Source organism: Protopterus annectens, chromosome 3.part0 (genome assembly GCF_019279795.1).
Source record: "Protopterus annectens isolate FY-2018-M chromosome 3.part0, PAN1.0, whole genome shotgun sequence".
In the NCBI taxonomy this organism is placed as follows: domain Eukaryota; kingdom Metazoa; phylum Chordata; order Ceratodontiformes; family Protopteridae; genus Protopterus; species Protopterus annectens.
The window spans coordinates 1,320,646,837-1,320,666,060 of NC_056731.1; the positions used below are offsets into that span (position 1 = coordinate 1,320,646,837).

General features: G+C 41.4%; 1 protein-coding gene across 1 annotated transcript in view; it reads right to left on the minus strand.

Annotated features, from left to right (window-relative positions):
• Positions 1–15,023: 15,023 nt before the first annotated feature.
• The window catches only part of LOC122797061 (echinoderm microtubule-associated protein-like 6), a 3,800,753-nt gene continuing 3,796,552 nt past the window's right edge, over positions 15,024–19,224 (minus strand). Inside the window, exons 42-43 of the mRNA XM_044065838.1 lie at positions 16,823–18,626; positions 15,024–15,176 (exon numbers count right to left, since the gene is read on the minus strand). Of these exons, the coding sequence (XP_043921773.1) occupies positions 15,024–15,176; positions 16,823–18,626 (1,957 nt within the window). The remainder of the gene's footprint in view (positions 15,177–16,822; positions 18,627–19,224) is intronic.

The window sequence follows — 19,224 nt, forward strand, 5'->3', positions numbered from 1 at the left end:
CACTGAGTAAACTCAGAGCTATAATATATAACATTAAGTATCCTGTTTTTTTGTTTATTTTGTTCTTTATTTCTTTGTTATTTATAGCACTTTGTGCACTGTGTATTTTTCTAGCTAGTTTCACTGTGTGTGAGGTATTAACTGGAAATTGTCCACTTTTATTAAGCATCTGTTGGGTTGTTTGTTTGTAATAACTTGTTGCAGTTAAACTCTTTTTCTAGAGGCTCCTTTAGCTGTTTAAAACTTTCATTTAAAGGCTCACTGCTGCTTTTCAGGTGTGAGAAACATTTCTGCAGTTTGTTCTAAGTAGTGGGGATATTTGTAGCATTTCCATATTCAGGCTTGTATTTGGGCCTAGTGTTTGTGGAGGCTGTGTGTCTGAGCACATATTCAGGGACATCTTGGTTTAGCCAAAGCCATCAGGCATTTCAGTGAGAGAGAATTGTTTGAGGTCATTGGCTGACTGAGGTCACCTGGACTACAGCTTAGACTAAGCACCTCATTGGTTCTTTTGAGATTTCTTTCTTAAAAACTGTCTCAGGTTTCAACTTTCTGTTACCTAAGAAGTTCATTTGTGAGTGTTCTGCCATTTCACACTGAGCTTGATCGAAAGAAGGACACTGAGAAAACTCGTAGCTATAATATATAACATTAAGTATCCTTTTTTTTGTTTATTTTGTTCTTTATTTCTTTGTTATTTATAGCACTTTGTGTACTGTGTATTTTTCTAGCTAGTGTCACTGTGTGTGAGGTATTAACTGGAAATTGTCCACTTTTATAAAGCATCTGTTGGGTTGTTTGTTTGTAATAACTTGTTGCAGTTAAACTTTTTCTAGAGGCTCCTTTAGCTGTTTAAAACTTTCATTTAAAGGCTCACTGCTGCTTTTCAGGTGTGAGAAACATTTCTGCAGTTTGTTCTAAGTAGTGGGGATATTTGTAGCATTTCCATATTCAGGCTTGTATTTGGGCCTAGTGTTTGTGGAGGCTGTGTGTCTGAGCACATATTCAGGGACATCTTGGTTTAGCCAAAGCCATCAGGCATTTCAGTGAGAGAGAATTGTTTGAGGTCATTGGCTGACTGAGGTCACCTGGACTACAGCTTAGACTAAGCACCTCATTGGTTCTTTTGAGATTTCTTTCTTAAAATTGTCTCAGGTTTCAACTTTCTGTTACCTAAGAAGTTCATTTGTGAGTGTTCTGCCATTTCACACTGAGCTTGATCGAAGGAAGGACACTGAGGAAACTCTGAGCTATAATATATAACATTAAGTATCCTGTTTTTTGTTTATTTTGTTCTTTATTTCTTTGTTATTTATAGCACTTTGTGTACTGTGTATTTTTCTAGCTAGTTTCACTGTGTGTGAGGTATTAACTGGAAATTGTCCACTTTTATTAAGCATCTGTTGGGTTGTTTGTTTGTAATAACTTGTTGCAGTTAAACTCTTTTTTCTAGAGGCTCCTTTAGCTGTTTAAAACTTTCATTTAAAGGCTCACTGCTGCTTTTCAGGTGTGAGAAACATTTCTGAAGTTTGTTCTAAGTAGTGGGGATATTTGTAGCATTTCCATATCCAGGCTTGTATTTGGGCCTAGTGTTTGTGGAGGCTGTGTGTCTGAGCACATATTCAGGGACATCTTGGTTTAGCCAAAGCCATCAGGCATTTCAGTGAGAGAGAGAATTGTTTGAGGTCGTTGGCTGACTGAGGTCACCTGGACTACAGCTTAGACTAAGCACCTCATTGGTTCTTTTGAGATTTCTTTCTTAAAAACTGTCTCAGGTTTCAACTTTCTGTTACCTAAGAAGTTCATTTGTGAGTGTTCTGCCACTTCACACTGAGCTTGATCGAAGGAAGGACACTGAGGAAACTTGGAGCTATAATATATAACATTAAGTATCCTTATTTTGTTCTTTATTTCTTTGTTATTTATAGCACTTTGTGTACTGTGTATTTTTCTAGCTAGTTTCACTGTGTGTGAGGTATTAACTGGAAATTGTCCACTTTTATTAAGCATCTGTTGGGTTGTTTGTTTGTAATAACTTGTTGCAGTTAAACTCTTTTTTTGTAGAGGCTCCTTTAGCTGTTTAAAACTTTCATTTAAAGGCTCACTGCTGCTTTTCAGGTGTGAGAAACATTTCTGCAGTTTGTTCTAAGTAGTGGGGATATTTGTAGCATTTCCATATTAAGGCTTGTATTTGGGCCTAGTGTTTGTGGAGGCTGTGTGTCTGAGCACATATTCAGGGACATCTTGGTTTAGCCAAAGCCATCAGGCATTTCAGTGAGAGAGAATTGTTTGAGGTCATTGGCTGACTGAGGTTACCTGGACTACAGCTTAGACTAAGCACCTCATTGGTTCTTTTGAGATTTCTTTCTTAAAAACTGTCTCAGGTTTCAACTTTCTGTTACCTAAGAAGTTCATTTGTGAGTGTTCTGCCACTTCCCACTGAGCTTGATCGAAGGAAGGACACTGAGGAAACTTGGAGCTATAATATATAACATTAAGTATCCTTATTTTGTTCTTTATTTCTTTGTTATTTATAGCACTTTGTGTACTGTGTATTTTTCTAGCTAGTTTCACTGTGTGTGAGGTATTAACTGGAAATTGTCCACTTTTATTAAGCATCTGTTGGGTTGGTTGTTTGTAATAACTTGTTGCAGTTAAACTCTTTTTTCTAGAGGCTCCTTTAGCTGTTTAAAACTTTCATTTAAAGGCTCACTGCTGCTTTTCAGCTGTGAGAAACATTTTATAGTTGGTGGCTTTGCAGTTGCCCGCCCCTAGTGTAAATTTGATCTGGGACCCTCCTCCCAGTCTAGTGTCATTACCTCATTCTCCCCAGTACAGGGAGAACATTTGAGAAGGCCAATCAGCTTAGTTTCTGCTACTCCGTTCTCTCTTTCCACAAAAAAAAAAAAAAAAAAATGTATCTGCTTTTACTATATTTGTGTTTTTTCCTACTTTAGTTTGCTTTTGCGTCATCTTAAAAGTACTAAATTGTATTTATTACTGCTTGGTGTAACTCATTCTAAGCCTTTTAATTTACGCACTTGGGCTTCAGACCAGTTGTTTTACATTAAGAAGGTTTGTGGCCTGCACTGTGGTGGCAGGAGAGGTAGCTTACATCCTTCTAAGTTGGGAACTGCTGATTGAGGGCTCAGTGTCTGTTATTCTAAAAGTGTATTAGTTCTGGTTTAAGCACTTCTGCTTCAGGCCAGTTATTTTACATTAAGAAGGTTCGTGGTCTGCACTCTTGTGTGAAGAGAGGCTGGACTCTGCCCTTCTGAGCTGGGAATTTCTGGTTAAAGGCTAATAGTGCCTGCATATTTGAACTGTTTCTTACTGAAACTGGTACACCTTGTTTGCTGTAGCATAGACTAGATCCAGGCCTGCTGAATCTAGCTTTGCTTGTATGCTTGTTGTTTGTTTGCTTATTTCCCTGAAATGCTAATTTCACCTAAAACGTGGCTTTTCAGTGCTTCTGTGGATCCCTAGTGATATCTGCATTGCTTACTGTACTTATTTCCTTGTTTCACTTGAAAGAAAGTTACTGTTTGTCATTTTTGCATTTATGTTACCTGTAACACATTGCATTTAAGTTACCTGGCACTTTTTCACTAAGTCAGCACTAAAAAATTAAAAGCACTACACCCTCACAAACTCCCCTTGAGTACCTTGTTCCCCATTGGCCCTTTTTTCAATTATAAAGGAATTCCCAATACTATTCTAGCATGTCCAAAGGTCAGTTGTCAATCTCCTCTCCGGTCCAGCTGGGGAATCTGGGAATCTTGAGGCAATGTTACAACTGCCTCATGTACACAGACAACCCTCTCCTCCTCCCAACAAATTCCAACACATGTGAGAGATGCAACCATATAACCAAACTGGAGGCTAAGCTCTCTCAACTCAGTACTGGCGTAACCAGTCAGGAGGAGAAGGAAACCACACTCACTACAATTCCAGTCTCACATAGACCTACTACGACAGCAAACCAAACACATAAACACACAAAAACATACTCGGAGGCTCTAAATAAAAATCTGCCTAAGCAGCAGAGACCTCCAAAGCAGACACCCAAGCAACCACTACCCCAAAACAAAACACGTGCAACACGTAGCTCACAAAGCCAGTATGCCGAACAGTCACAGCCCTTAAGGCTAAACAACACACCTGATACACTTGTAATAGGTGACTCTATCATCAGGAACACTGACGTCCCGCTCACCAGGCTGAACAAGGAGAAGGTCACGGTGAGCTGCCTGTCGGGCGCTAGGATCCGCCACATAACACAAGCACTCAGGTCACTCCAAGGCAAGTACAAATATGACCCAGTCATTGTCCATGCTGGTGTGAATGACCTGAGACGTACCTCCCTGGACTACATGAAAAGAGACATAGAGGAGCTCTCTGAGCATGTAGCCCAGGCCGGTATGACCCTGACCTTGAGTAGCATCTTACCCTCACCAAGAATGATACCACAATATGAAGACAAGATGATCAATTTCAACAACTGGCTTAAGTATTGGTGTCATTCAAAGGGGATCCAATGTCTGTCAGCCTGGGATGACATGCTTGACAAGCCACGATGCTTTGCTAGGGACGGCTTGCACCTGTCACCTCTGGGCTTTCAGATATTGGCAAAGGCTCTTGCTACCCCCATAGTGCCTTTTTTAGGCAAGGCTCAAAAGACAAACCCACCTCTATAGGTATCACAAGGGATAAGAAACTAAGAGTAATGCTACTCAACCTCAGAAGTCTAAACCTCAAGATGCACGCACGCGAAACTCTCCTTAGCATGGAGAACATCGACATCTGTGCAGTAACAGAAACCTGGTTCAAGGCTCCCGAGAGCACCCAAGCACTACCAGGTTATACCTCATACCATGCTTTTCGGCCCCAAAACTTGGACTGAACCACAAAAGGAGAGGGAGTATCAATATTCGTCAAAGATACCCACACCTTCAGGTTGGTGGCACAGCATGAAGCATCAGAGACTATCCATGTGCAACTAACAGTGGGTAAAACTGCCTTCCAGTTTATAGCCCGCTACAGACCACCCTCCCAAACCCAGGAACCCCACTCGGCCTTCCTGAGAACACTGGAAAATATGAAGGTCTCTCCAAACACCATTATACTGGGCGACTTCAACTACCCAAACACAGACTGGGAGCATTACTCTAGCTCCAACACCCTAGCCCAAAGGTTCCTAGAATTTATAAACTCAAATGCTATGGAACAACTTGTTACCACTCCCACAAGAGGGAAAACATACTGGACCTGATCATCACCAACATGGGGACTCTATGCTCCAGACCAGAAGTGTATCCCTCACTGGTAAGATCAGACCATAAACTAATCTCACTGGATATTCACATCCCGACCCCACCCCCTGCCCAGAAAACCACAGTGAAAAACTTCTCTAAAGCAAATTTCACACTCCTCAAAACCGAGGTGGAATCCTTCAAAGCTCCCGGGCCTGTGGAAAATACGGCCCAGACTGCAGAATCCTTTATAAACGCATTCTATGAACACCTTCAGGAATGCATGGATCTTGCAATCCCAAATAAAACCAAGACACAATCCTCCAAAGGCAGACGTCCTATCTGGTGGACCCCAGCCATAAACAAACTATACAATAGAAGGGGGAAGCTACTACATGATAGATCAGAATCCTAAAAAGGGAAGGCATCTCTGATCAGTATTAGCAAAAAACTACGGGCACTTATAAAATCGTCTAAGGCCAGCTTCGAGAGAAAAATTGCACAGGACACTAAGGATAATCACAAGACTTTCTTTAGTTATGTTAGGAACCTGGGTGGGAATTCCCAGATATGCTCAGAATTAGTCCAAAATGACAAAACATTCACCGAACCCACAGACATTGCCAACATACTAGCTGACAGGTTCAGTGCAAACTTCTCCCCCCCCTCCCCACCAAAAGGGCAAATATCTATCCCAGCAGTGTGCTGCCCCCCTGACATCTCAGATGCTCAGGTAAGAGCCGCCCTCTCCAAAGCAAAAAACACAGCATCAATGGGACCAGACGGTGTCCCGGGCTGCGTCCTACATGAACTCCAAGAAGAGCTAAACCCAAATATAAAACTACTGTTCAATCTCAGCCTTACTACAGGATATGTACCCAAAGAGTGGCGTACAGCAACAGTGGCCCCTCTCCACAAAGGTGGTGCCTCAACTGATCCTGGAAACTATCGCCCCATAAGCCTGACTAGCTTGGTCTGCAAAGCTATGGAAAGGATCATCATGGACCTCATAAATAAAGATATTGGGGACCTACAGACACTAGATCCTACCCAGTTTGGCTTTGTTAAGGGCAGATCCTGCCTCTTAAACCTGGTTGATTTCTTTGAAACAGTCATCAAGGCCATTGACGAGGGGAAGGTGGTCCACACAGCCTACCTGGACCTCGCAAAAGCCTTGGATACAATACCCCACTCGGGCATTATAGATAAGCTCACCAGCTTAAATATAAACCCCTATGTTACTAGATGGGTTGCAAACTGGCTCAAGGACAGAACCCACATGGTTAGAATTGCTGGAGCCATGTCAGACTCCAAACCAGTTACAAGTGGCGTCCCACAAGGCTCAGTCCTGGGACCTCTCTTGTTCCGTATATAATTCTCGGAGTTACAGGCCAACACGGAAGGACTGTGGCTGACCAAGTTCGCAGATGACTGCAAACCGGGCGCCATAATCGACTCTCCAGCCGACACAAGCATTCTCGAAAAGGGCCCGTTAGAAACAGACAACTGGTGCCAGAGCCATGGCCTCAAGCTAAACGCCAAAAAGTGTATAGTCATCCCCTTTGGCAAAAACAAAGTGCCCACAAATTACCACATAGGTGGTAATCCATTAAGTACAGAAGAAGTAATTAGGGACCTGGGGACCCAAGCTGATAGCAATCTCTCATTTGACAACCACGTGGCCAAAGTGGTTAGAAGAACATTTTATATAGCCCACCTAATCATGAAGGGATTCACATCTAGATCAGGGGAGGTCATCGTGCCTCTTTACTCATCCCTCATCAGGCCCATAATTGAGTACAATGCCCTTTTTGGGATGTACCTTACCAGACACCTGCAGCAACTGGAAAGACCCCAAAAGTACCTCACCAAGAGGATCAAAGGGCTCAAACAGATGCCATATGCTGCCCGGTTAAAGAAACTCCAGCTCTACTCAGTGGCATACCGCCTGCTCAGAGGCGATCTGTGCCTGACGTATAAAGCCATGTCCAACTCGGAATTAATGGACATGCTGCACCTCAGAAAATCCAAATCCCATCGAGCTACGCCCTCAAGAGACTTGAACCTCAGCACTGAAATAAATAGGACATGCTGGAGGGACAGATTCATAACCCAGAGGCTCCCTTCACTCTGGAATAAAATCCCAGTCCAGGTTAGGCAGAGTCCCTCATTGACTCTCTTCAAGAGGAATCTTGATGAGTGGATGGGAGATCGTAGGTTTACCCCGGGTATCACTTCTGTGTCACTGTTAGACAGAGGCACAGTATACTAACCTCGAAAAAGGACATAGCAAAATTAATTTAAAATGGGTGGCGAAAGCCAAACACACTCTGGCTAGGCTTATAAATGCCCTAGGGCAGATAGCCTAGTATGAACCTATGAACCTATGAATAAAGCAGTACAAAGCCATAAATAATGGAGGGACAAAGCCACAAAAATAGGGACACATTTTAAATATTGCACTGACAAACCCAAAAGCTGATACAATAAAAGGTTTACATTAGCATGGACCTCCTGAAGGGTATGACGACTGAAACACAAATGTCTGCCATATGAAAGTGCCATATGGGGCAACACCCTCAACTGTACAGGTGTCTGCAGAATGCCCAGATGTCTGCCTCACATACCTGTCAACCTCCTAGAGTAACAAAGCTGTACAAGGCCATACATAATTCAAAATATTTTTTTTCCATACTAAGGTATGTTTAAGTATAGCTAATTGGGTGCGTGCATTATGGCACTCTGCCCAGCACTGCTTAAACACCCCAGAGGAGATAAATACAAATATACAGATAAAATCCTAATGCTGGGATAGCATAGTGGTTAGTGTCTGAGCTTTGTATGCAGACGTTCATAGTTTGAGTACCAAGACAGGCACTTTATTTTTACATAGGAAAGCAGTGTTAAAATTATTATTTTTTCTTAAATGATGTAGTAAGTGATATTTGTCAACTAGGGTAGTGTAGCTGGTCTAAAATGGAAGTGTGAGTGGATATAACATGTGAAACCACCCATGTATACACAAGTGTCCCATGCAGTATAGTCACACCCCTTGGTAATGTAATGAAAGCACATAGAGGGACATCATGTAAAGTAAATCATATGCACTTATTAAGTGAAGTCATTATTCTAATATTTTTAAAAAGTAAAAGTGAGCAATGGTTAGCAGTGCTCAGCTATACTTAACTGGTTTAAGCAATGCTTAGACGTGAATGCTAAACAGCAGTCAGGTCAGTTAAGCAGATTTGCGCACTCTTAAGCAGTGCTCAACAATTTCCCCTTTAAGCATTGCTAAAATCGGCTTACTGGGTTTGCACACTGCTAAGCTGTGCTCAACATTTTTAAAATCGACCAATGATGGCAAAGGGTGGGAATATGGCCTTATTTAAACCGCACAGGTGGGAATACAGCCAGTACCTGTTATAGTTCAACCTGTGCAGGAACCATGGCTGACGTAAAGTCTGTCCGACTAATATTGATCTGAAATAAAAATCTATAACACAAACTGTTGCATTTACTCTGGTATGTTGTTGTAGACTTAGAATGGAGCTGTAAAACAAGATATAAATGCCCCGTGTTAACCTTTGCTTTCCAGATTGTAGTAATTCAAAGGATTAATGCACAGTACACTATCTGTCATGCATGCATCACAGGATTACAAGTTCAGACTAACCAAGACTAATAGGTAGAAACCAGTGAAATAAGAAACAGTAGTTTCTCAGTAGCTTAGTGTAATGAGAAATAGCGTAGTTGTTATTTTGCACACCCAGACATGGTTCAAATCCAGAGAGTGATACTAAGATGTGTGCATATCTACACACAAGGAATCAAGAATAAATGTAAAAAAGTCAGGTAGTGTTAACAGATATTTTCTCCACAGGTTTTACAGGTAAGGAAGTGTTGGCAGTAGCTGTATGAAGGGTATACCAATAAACTGTGTACAACTGTTCATCTGTCCCACCACATGCCTGCAAATGACAGCAGGATAGGTACATACAACATGCACTCTTACCGATACATATCTCTTGTGTCACCCTGTCATAGGTAGTGGTCACTGCTGCGAAAAACCCTGGACACAGACAGGAAACCAGATGAAGTATGCCAGTAGCACACTCACATAACAGCAGTTCAGGGTACCCCTTCTGTGCCAGATATGTAACCCTGGCATGTACGAGTCCCCTCTAGTCATGTACCCAGAGTTGTCACATTTTGCCCCATACCATTCTAGGCTGACAGTTTAATATGTATGTTTGTGTTACAGAAGCTATGGGGCATAGGTAGATATAAAGTGAGGGTAGACCCATACAGTACTGAGCAGTACTGTTGTGGAAAACAGAAGCATAAACAGTCGGTAATGGACTTTTTGTCCCCTCCCCCCCTTATCTGTATCAATACTATAATTTTTATACTACGGGTATGTTGTTCTTCAAACCTAATGTTGGGACTTGTGTTCTATTATTGTTCATATATTTAACTGGTTGCATGTTAACATACCTTGTTCAAATACTAATGTTGGTGGCCTGTTGCTGTCAGTGTTACTGGTATGTTGTTACGATGCATACTGTTGTTCTTTTATGCATGTTTTCTGTTTGCTATGCAACTGTTTCAAATCTGTTTTATGGGGTTAATTGGAACACCCACGCATGCTGTTATAACTAATCTTGAAATGTGTTGTTCATGACTAACCAAAATATTCTGTAAAACCTCAACACCATAGCACGTTTGGAAAAGCAGATCCCAGCAGATTTACCTGTCCCACCTCACCTGGCCGTGGCATTGGGCCCCAGCACTTCTGGAACCCAACCCGGGACTTCCTCGTTCATTGGTCCTGCACCACCTTCAGTTGGGACTCCCTCAGGGGATGGGGCCCGTCCCCCCCTCGGGCGGGCATGGACAGGAGCCTGTCACCCATAGTCAGTTCCGGGGTATGGTGCGTCGCATCATCTGAACAGGGTTGGATGACCGGCTGTGTCAGATGGACGGCAGCCTGGTGCACTCCAGCCCCCAGAATAGCCACCTTTGGGGCCGTGAAGGTGCAGTGGTGACTGCAAATAGGTGGGGACCTCAGTCCCACTATATCCATTTGGGGGCTCATGGGCTTTGGATTCCCAACCATCCTCTCTGTCAAAGGTGTTTAGCCCTCCCATGTGTCATGTACCACCCCTGTCTGCTGTCTTGTCTGTCTGCAAATGCAACCTATCCTACCCAACCTACCTCCCCAAAGATACCTACAGCCCTTCCCCAACATCCCACTCTCACCTTAAAAAAAAGGGCATCTGTACCGCAAAAAAAAATTGCCCCATACATAGCTCTACATTTTGCACCCATATACAGTGAAACTAATCAATCTACCAACAGATTATTCTACAAATGTCTGTCGCCAACACCTCTCCCTGTGGAGAGTGAGGCTGTAAATTTCAAATTCAACACATTATTCATAGCTGTTGCTGCAGAAGAAATGTAGTGCTATGGTCCTTTCCAACACCCGTCCTGCACATCCCTAACTGCTTTTCCTAATGTTTTACCCCCTGCTTGCCCCCATTTCTCCACTTTCCTATCAACCTTTTTTCTTTTCTTTAATTAAAATTAGCGCAAGTGTAAGCAGGAGGTAACCAGTTATAAGCGAAGCTAAAAGGACTTAACCATCTGTTAGCAATGCTTAGCTCCACGCACAACCATGCAAACCCGCTTACAACTGCTCAAAAGTGCCTTAATCACTCTGTCTCCATTAGCCCTTGATCTGCCCAGCAACAAAATATTCAGCTCTGCCAAGTCTCAAACCCTAGATGCTGTGCACTATAATCACAGCAATGTACCGCTACACCATCTGAGTTGTGGGAATATGTAATGCTTTTACAAGCATATCATGCATTCTGGTCATTTAACATTAATCAAAAAAGTCGTCACTTCCAAGTCTGGAACCCAGGACCCTGTGCAGTACAATCACATCAACATACATCTACACTATCTAAGCTGTAGGATTTTGCAATGTTTTAACAAACATATCATGCACGACAGTCATTTAACATAAGGGAAAATTATATATCCGTAGTACCCTTATATACATATATATATATATATATATATATATATATATATATATATATATAATGCACACACACAGACACACACACACACACACACACACACATATATATATATATATATATATATATATTGATAGATAACCAATCTCTTACTGCAAGACATCTGCAGAAAGCCTAACAAAGTGTGGGAATAAAGGTCAAACAATAGTGACATCTTTGGAATATGGCTGTCATACGTGTAGAAGTCTGGTAGAGGGGCATGGTTTGGTTTCACATACAATTCCAGATAGATTTCAGGTCTGAAACACAAATGAATGTCATTATTTACCAATGTCAATGCTCATATCATCCCAGTGATTTGTCAGAAACCCACAAGTGTTATGGGCAACAGACGAAACATATGAGCCACACATCTGGACAGTGGAGAGGTATGACCGCAGTTATGTAACAGAATAGAAAAACCCATGACAGTTGCCAACCATGTCACCCAGCACCTTCTGAACAACAGTAAGACCAGCACGACACTACCCTGATTCAGCTATGGGGAATTACCCATGTACATCCAAATATATCATGCACTACAGGGATGGAACTGTAGTGGAAAGCAGATATTGGTGCAAAAATATCCACCCACAACCATTTGCACCACAGTCACAGCAACATACCAATACCCCAAATGAACTGTAGAGTGGAGTAAGTGTTTGAACAGGCATACCCTGACTGCCAGTCACACACTACACTGACATATATTGGCCCAACTCACAGTCTACTGGGAATCCTGAGGTGTTACAGGACATTTCTCAGTCTGCCCCTACAAACATATACACCTGATCGACCACCAGCAACTGTAGCAGCATGCACAGTCAGATAGAAAAAGGATCTATGACACTCACATCTGCTACTCTCCCTACTCAGCCCAACAAACATTTACACACAACACTGCTACACAGTCTTGGCAGTCTGTTAACAATGGCCAGACATACATAACTCTAATATGTACAGATTTCCACAGAATTTCCAGGGTGTGAGACCATATTCATGTCCACTGCTGCATATCACTTTCAGGAGTCTGCTAAGTCACTGGGATGATACCTGGAGTCAATAAATAATGATATACCATACCTCTGAACCTCTTACTGCAAGACATCTGCACAAAGCATGACATACATGGGGACAGGGGGCCGGAAAGAGGGACATATCTCACATAATGGTGTTACAAACTGAAACAGTTGCTGGTGTAACAGGAATTGTTGTAACATAACATCCCTGAAGGATATGATGTCTAAAACACCAATGGATGTCAGCAGTTACTGACTACAATCCTCACATTATCTTACTGATTCCACAAAAAACAGACATTGTCTGAGGAACAGACCACACATAATAGGCGAACCTCTGGGCAGTCTGTGGACATCAGCACAATCGAGAGGTATGTCAGAGATATATCACTGTCAGACATCAAGTTATGCAAAAAATGCATGTCTAGACAAGCCCTGTTAATCTAGAAACCCTCTATGTATATAACAGCACTACTTACTTACAATCTGTATCCAATTCTGGAGCTTTATCCCCCATATTGTTGGGCAGTCTCCACATGTCCTATCCTGAGAGGTATTCCCACCTACTGTTTGGGAAGCTGTAGCCCCCACACCTCCATAATGTCCGCCACACAGGCAAGGAAAATGGGCAAGGCCCACATGAAGGATGTAATTACAGCACTGTGTTGCTATGGCATTGGTTAATTGAAAGTCAACACAGCTGCTCTGGATGCAAGCAGCAAGTGGGAGACACCGATTGGTGCACAGGGCATCATCTGCTCATGAGCAATACCTACAAAAAGCAAGTTGCTTCCTATGCAACACAGGTCTCAACCCATCTACATAAAGACAGACTGTGATACACAAACCTAACAATTTGCATTGTTGTGAGGAAACTCTTCAGCACTGTCACAGGTATGTCAATCATGTAAGCTTGTAACAGAATGCAGAAGGAGGGATGCAATGGTGTCACATGGGACATTAAACACCAGGCCACAATAAGACCTGCTGGACTCACATGCTGATGTCCAACACCTATGTCCATTCCTGCATGTCCTGTCTGCATTGACATGGAGCACATCTGTGGTCCCTGGGTCACCCCAGCAAAGGTCAGCTCATGTATGACTACTACTGGTGTGTCTGTTGTCCAATACTGAGTGTGTCACTGCTACACCAGCTACCTGGGATGTTGTAATTATTCAAATGTCACCTGTGAATGCTACTCAGACACATACTCTTGTCTTACAAATGTAAGAGACATATATAGGCTATGTGCATATTACACAACACGTGCAAATGTGTGTGTTGAACTGTATGTGATATACTGAGCCCATACCTGACAACTGTGCAGAGTTCTGCAAACTGACCACATGTCTGCCTCACATTTGTAGTCAATGCCTCATACAGTTGTGTATTGTCTGGCACATCACTGCCAAACCATTAAAGAATGAATTCATAACATATTAGCATACATTTGATTGTCAGATGTCATATCCTGCAGAGTAGACCTGTGAATGTGACACTGTCTTTGCTGGCAACTAATTGTGTTTCAGCTAGATTCATAAAGTGACACTATTTACTGGCCTTTGGCCACCACTGATGTGTGCCCTTGTGCAGATGTCTTGCTCTAACAGGAGCTAGGTGTCTTACCCTGAAACCCATGTCAATGCAAGCGTACCTTGCCCTGTAGGATGCCAACATTTGTGCATTCACCGACACCTGCTTTGTAGCTGGGGAGAGCACACCAACCATGCCAGGTTACTCATCCCATCATAAGTTTAGACCCCAAATAGAGGCCTGCAAAGCCACAGGAGATGGAGTGATGAACCTTAGCATACACATACATACAAATAAAATAAATTGCTCCAAGGCTGCAAAGGTGGCGCTGGAAATCCAGAAGCAAAAAAGTCCAAAACAAATGCTGGTACTCCTTCTTCCACACAGGTAGAAAATGAAAGGCTGCCAGTAGAGTAAAAAACCTTCGCTTTATTGTAGAATATTCACACCAATAATCCCATCAAGCGCGTTCGCTCAGCCCTTTGCTGAGCTTTTTCAAGATAAAATAACCTTCAAGTGAACACTCCTTACATACATATAAAATTCAGCTAATTGTATAATTAATTGGTTAATTGGAAAAAATTTTATCCATTTAACCCTTCATTTCCTTTTCCTACAAGGAATGTTTTTAAACAGCCTTTGCAAAATGAAAGTTGTTACATGTTAAATATGCAAAGTGCTGCAAAACTCATTCGTTTTTAAACTCATCTAGGTGCTGTTGAGTATACACAGTAAAATAAATAAATCCGTCTACAAACATCAAATTACTAACCATTTTTTCTTTCTTTTTCCCCAAAGGGATATTTCCAAACAGTTTTTGCAGAATAAAACTTGTTACGTAATAAAAATGCAAAGCACTGCCAAGCATACTCATTTTTAAAATCGCTCAATTTCCATTGAATGTACACAATAATAGAATAAATCCATCTGCACACATCAAATTAATAAACCACATATGTACATTTACTTGCTTAGGCCTTCTTGTAGATAATGGTCGAGCAGGTATATATTAAACCACATGTCTGTTTAATAATTTAAAAATATTTTTATGTTGCCTGTCTATAATTGTCATGAAGCTTGCTCTCTGGAAAACCCTTTCAATTGATCCTACAGACACTATGGCCTTAAATTTATAATTTTGCCTTCCTTAATTTCAAGACGCTGCTGATACTGCAAGCATCATTTAGACCTGGCCGTCTTCCTGCATCTAGTCTTAGCTGCCATATCAATTCTTTGTGTTCCAACAGGGTCTCCCAATCACCCCCTCTAACATCTGCTTTTACCTGTTCCAAAATGATGAATTTAATCTCCATATCGGGACAAAAAAGAGAATGCCTGTAAAAAGCATTAGTTTCCTTTTTTTAGTTATGTCATAAAATGCTCATAAATTCATCTTCTTAAAGTTCTCTCCGTTTTTCCTATATAAAAACTTTTGCATTTCATACATAAGCCTAAGTAAACAATAAATTTAGCATTACAATTGTAATAGCCCCTCGGTTGACAAAAATTTTCTTGATGGTAAATATAACTTGTGTCCATTAAATATCGCTGGGCATTGTTTGCACATTCCACATTTATATGTGCCTTCTTTTTTATTGTTCACATTTAAACCCATTTGTTTGGTCTGTTTCATTTCCAACATTTCTTTTAAGTTGGTACCTCTCCGTCTAACAAATCTGGAAAACTCTGGGATCATACTGCCCAACCTGTCATCCAGTCTCAAAATTGGCCAGTATTTTCTTACACTGCTTTCTACAATGCCCGAGTCAATACCAAAAGTGTGGATGTATCCCTTTTGTTCTAAATTTTGCAATCTATTGCTTATTTGGCAATTTAACATACCTGTGTTAATCAGCAGTGGTTGGTATTTCGTCCCCCTATTAGTGCTCACTTCCTTCGCCAGCTCCTCAACCAAACCACTTGGGTACCCTCTTTCAGAAAATCTTTCTTTTAAAAAATTAACTTCTTCTCTGAAAAATTGTGATGTATTACACATTCTAGAGGCACGAATAAATTGGCCCTTGACTATTCCTCTTTTTTGATAATCAGGGTGATTACTTTGAAAATGCAAAAATGCATTTGAATAAGTGGGTTTCCTAAATACTTTGGAATTAAATCTATTATTGACATTATCCTTAACTAAACACACATCCAAATAATTTAAGCTATCCAAGCTTAAAGAATGCGTAAAGGTTAAAAAGGAGGTGGTGGAATTGATGTAATCAATAAATTCCTGGACACTGGCCCTGGTACCTTCCCATATAAGGCAAATGTCATCAAGAAATCTGACATAATGCCTAATATATCGTGACCATTCTGTGCCAAAAATATATGTCTGTTCCCATTTATGCAACACAATGTTTGCATAAACGGTGGCACAGGCCGCCCCCATTGCAACGCCCGATTTTTGTCTAAAAAATTGGCCATTAAAGCATATAAAATTGTTTTCCAGAACCAATTCCATGAGTTCCACCAGTAAATTGGTGGTATTGGGAACAAATTTAGCTTCATTGACTAAAACATCACTAAACCAATTTAATCCTGTAGAATGCGGTATACTAGGAAAAAGTTGAACAATATCTATAGTAACTAACAAAAAATCCGGATGGTATTCTAGGGATTGTAAGCCCCTGAGGAAATCCCAAGAATCCTTGCAAATGTATTTTAAGGAAGCTGTAAACTGTTTCAAGGTGTGATCTATAAATTTTCCAACAGGTTCTGTAATACTCCCCTGTCCTGATACTATAGGCCTGAAGTTTAAGGGGTCCAACCCTTTGTGTGTTTTCGGGATCCCAAATATTACAGGAATTCTTGGTTTGGGAACAGTTAAAAAGTTATACAATCTTTCGTTAAAAACACCTTGCAAAAGGTGATTGTACAAAATGAAACCAATTCTGGAATATGCCATGTGTAGCTCATTGCTGGATACCTGTTCATATTGCTCTGGGTTCTGCAACATCCCATTAATGTGGTGAACATATTCTGTGTTATACATCAAAACAAGACCCCCCCCCTTATCTGTTTTCATTGCCCTACAATTACTGCTTCTAAGTTCCTTAATCAAATTCATCTCCTTCATGCAAATATTTTGGGGGGTACTGTTCTGTTTATTTCTGCCAATCATCCTAATATCTCTCTCCATCATTTCTTCAAATATTTTTACTGTTGGATCCATAGGTGGATTGAATACACTCTTTCTAGAGAGTCCCATATTTGAAGGAATTTCCCCTTTAAAATAAAGCAGTAAGTTTAATTGTCTACTGAACAGCTTCAAGTCTATCAAATCCTGCTCTAATCTACTTGAAAATGCTGGAACAAAATGTAATCCTTTTGTGAACAAATCAAAATGTTCTCTCCTCAAGTTAATGTTGGTATAATTGTAAACAGAAAAATTGTTTTCTGTTACCACCATCACTTTATTTAAAACATCTGTGTTATTTACAGCATCATTAATTGCTAAAGCACCTGGAGCAGCTTGAAAAAACTGCCTTATTGATTCCGCCACCCCTGGGGAAACCTGCTCCACCCCCCCCTTCCTTGTTCGGGGGAAACAGAAAATCTTGCTGGGGTGTACTCCTTTCCTTTTCTGCAAACCTACGATTATTTCTTGGTGCCTCGTAGGCCACCCAATCCTGTGACTATTGTTGAAATTTCCCTGCACCTTACTGTTGTTATAATTGAATTGTTTAACTTTAGTATGCAGTGGGTAAGCCACCCCTTCATTATATTCCTTCAAATCCCTCTCTAACTTGTGGATCTTTCGATTCAGAATCCTTAAACAGTGCTGGTCAACCTCCTTAAAAATATTATCATAACCCCACTTGACAGATGTAAACTTCTCATCATTAACTAGACTACTATTTAGAACATTCAAATCATGTAGTAAAGTGTCAGCTCTCGTTTCATATTCCGCTACCATGACTTCCAACATGTCTATACCAGCACGGTTAAACACATCACATAATTTCTTATAATAATTAGAGTCCTTTTGCACATTGTTGGGAAACTTGAAGCATCTAAGTCCTTTTGGTACTCTTCTCACTTTAATGCATTCTTTCAAATAATCTATTTCCAATTGGTTGGCTTTAAAGGAATAAAGTTTGTCACGAAGAATGTCAAAATCTTTCTCTATGCCAATGTTACTACTTAAATTATTATTATTGGAATGAACAGTACCTTGACGAAACCAAAACTGTTGACCAGCCCATGCTCCGAAATCGAAACGCTGCTCCTGCGCTCCGGTTTCATTTAATAGCACGTTGCTATCTTTATTATTGTCATTCCCGTCTTGCTTCATACTTCCCTGCTGACTACAAGCGCCTAAAGAAGGGCAACTGCCAGATCGCTCATTGTGGGCTGAGATGCGCCTTCTCTTCCGCTCCACACCATGCTGCTGGTTACCTGGCAAGGTCGTTGGTTGCTCAACTCCACTTTTGTTGAGCATTCTAGTTAACTGAGTTAACATATCGAGAACTTGATTAAACTCCGCCCTGGTGACAGGAGTACTGTCTTCTCCCGGTCTAAGTAACTGAGGGGTGTCAGAGAAAGTGCTCTGTGCCACTTCTTCCGCCATGGACCACAAGCAAAACACCAAGAAAAAACTGCCAGAAAGGACAAGAAGCCAGTAAAACAAATTGCTCCAAGGCTGCAAAGGTGGCGCTGGAAATCCAGAAGCAAAAAAGTCCAAAACAAATGCTGGTACTCCTTCTTCCACACAAGTAGAAAATGAAAGGCTGCCAGTAGAGTAAAAAACCTTCGCTTTATTGTAGAATATTCACACCAACAATCCCATCAAGCGCTTTCGCTCAGCCCTTTGCTGAGCTTTTTCATATACACATACATACACACCTCCAGGCTAGCCAAACAGTATAACAAATGGGAGACACTGTGAGTGCAGTTAACAGTTGACAAAACACTTACTCAAATCACAGCTAGCTACAGGCCTCCAACCATGACTATGGACACCCACCACACCTACTGGGACCTGCTGGAATCTGTCAGGATTCAGTCATCTCCCCTGCTCCTGGGTGACTTCAAATACCCAACCATAGCGTGCATGAACTATGCCACCTGAACATGAATGCACATAGATTCCCTGGCTTTGTCAATGGCAATGCAATGGATCAGCCGGTCAACACTCCTATGACAGGTGGAAATATCCTGCACCTGGTCCTAACCAACATGCGTAGCCACTGTAGCACTCCTACAGTGCCATCCTCCATGGTAATATTTGATCACATAGCCATCACTGTTCAGGTCAACATCCCCCCCCCCCTTTAAAGTGTCAAACAGAATTAACTGTACACAAATGACTATAAATCCCCTCAGAGC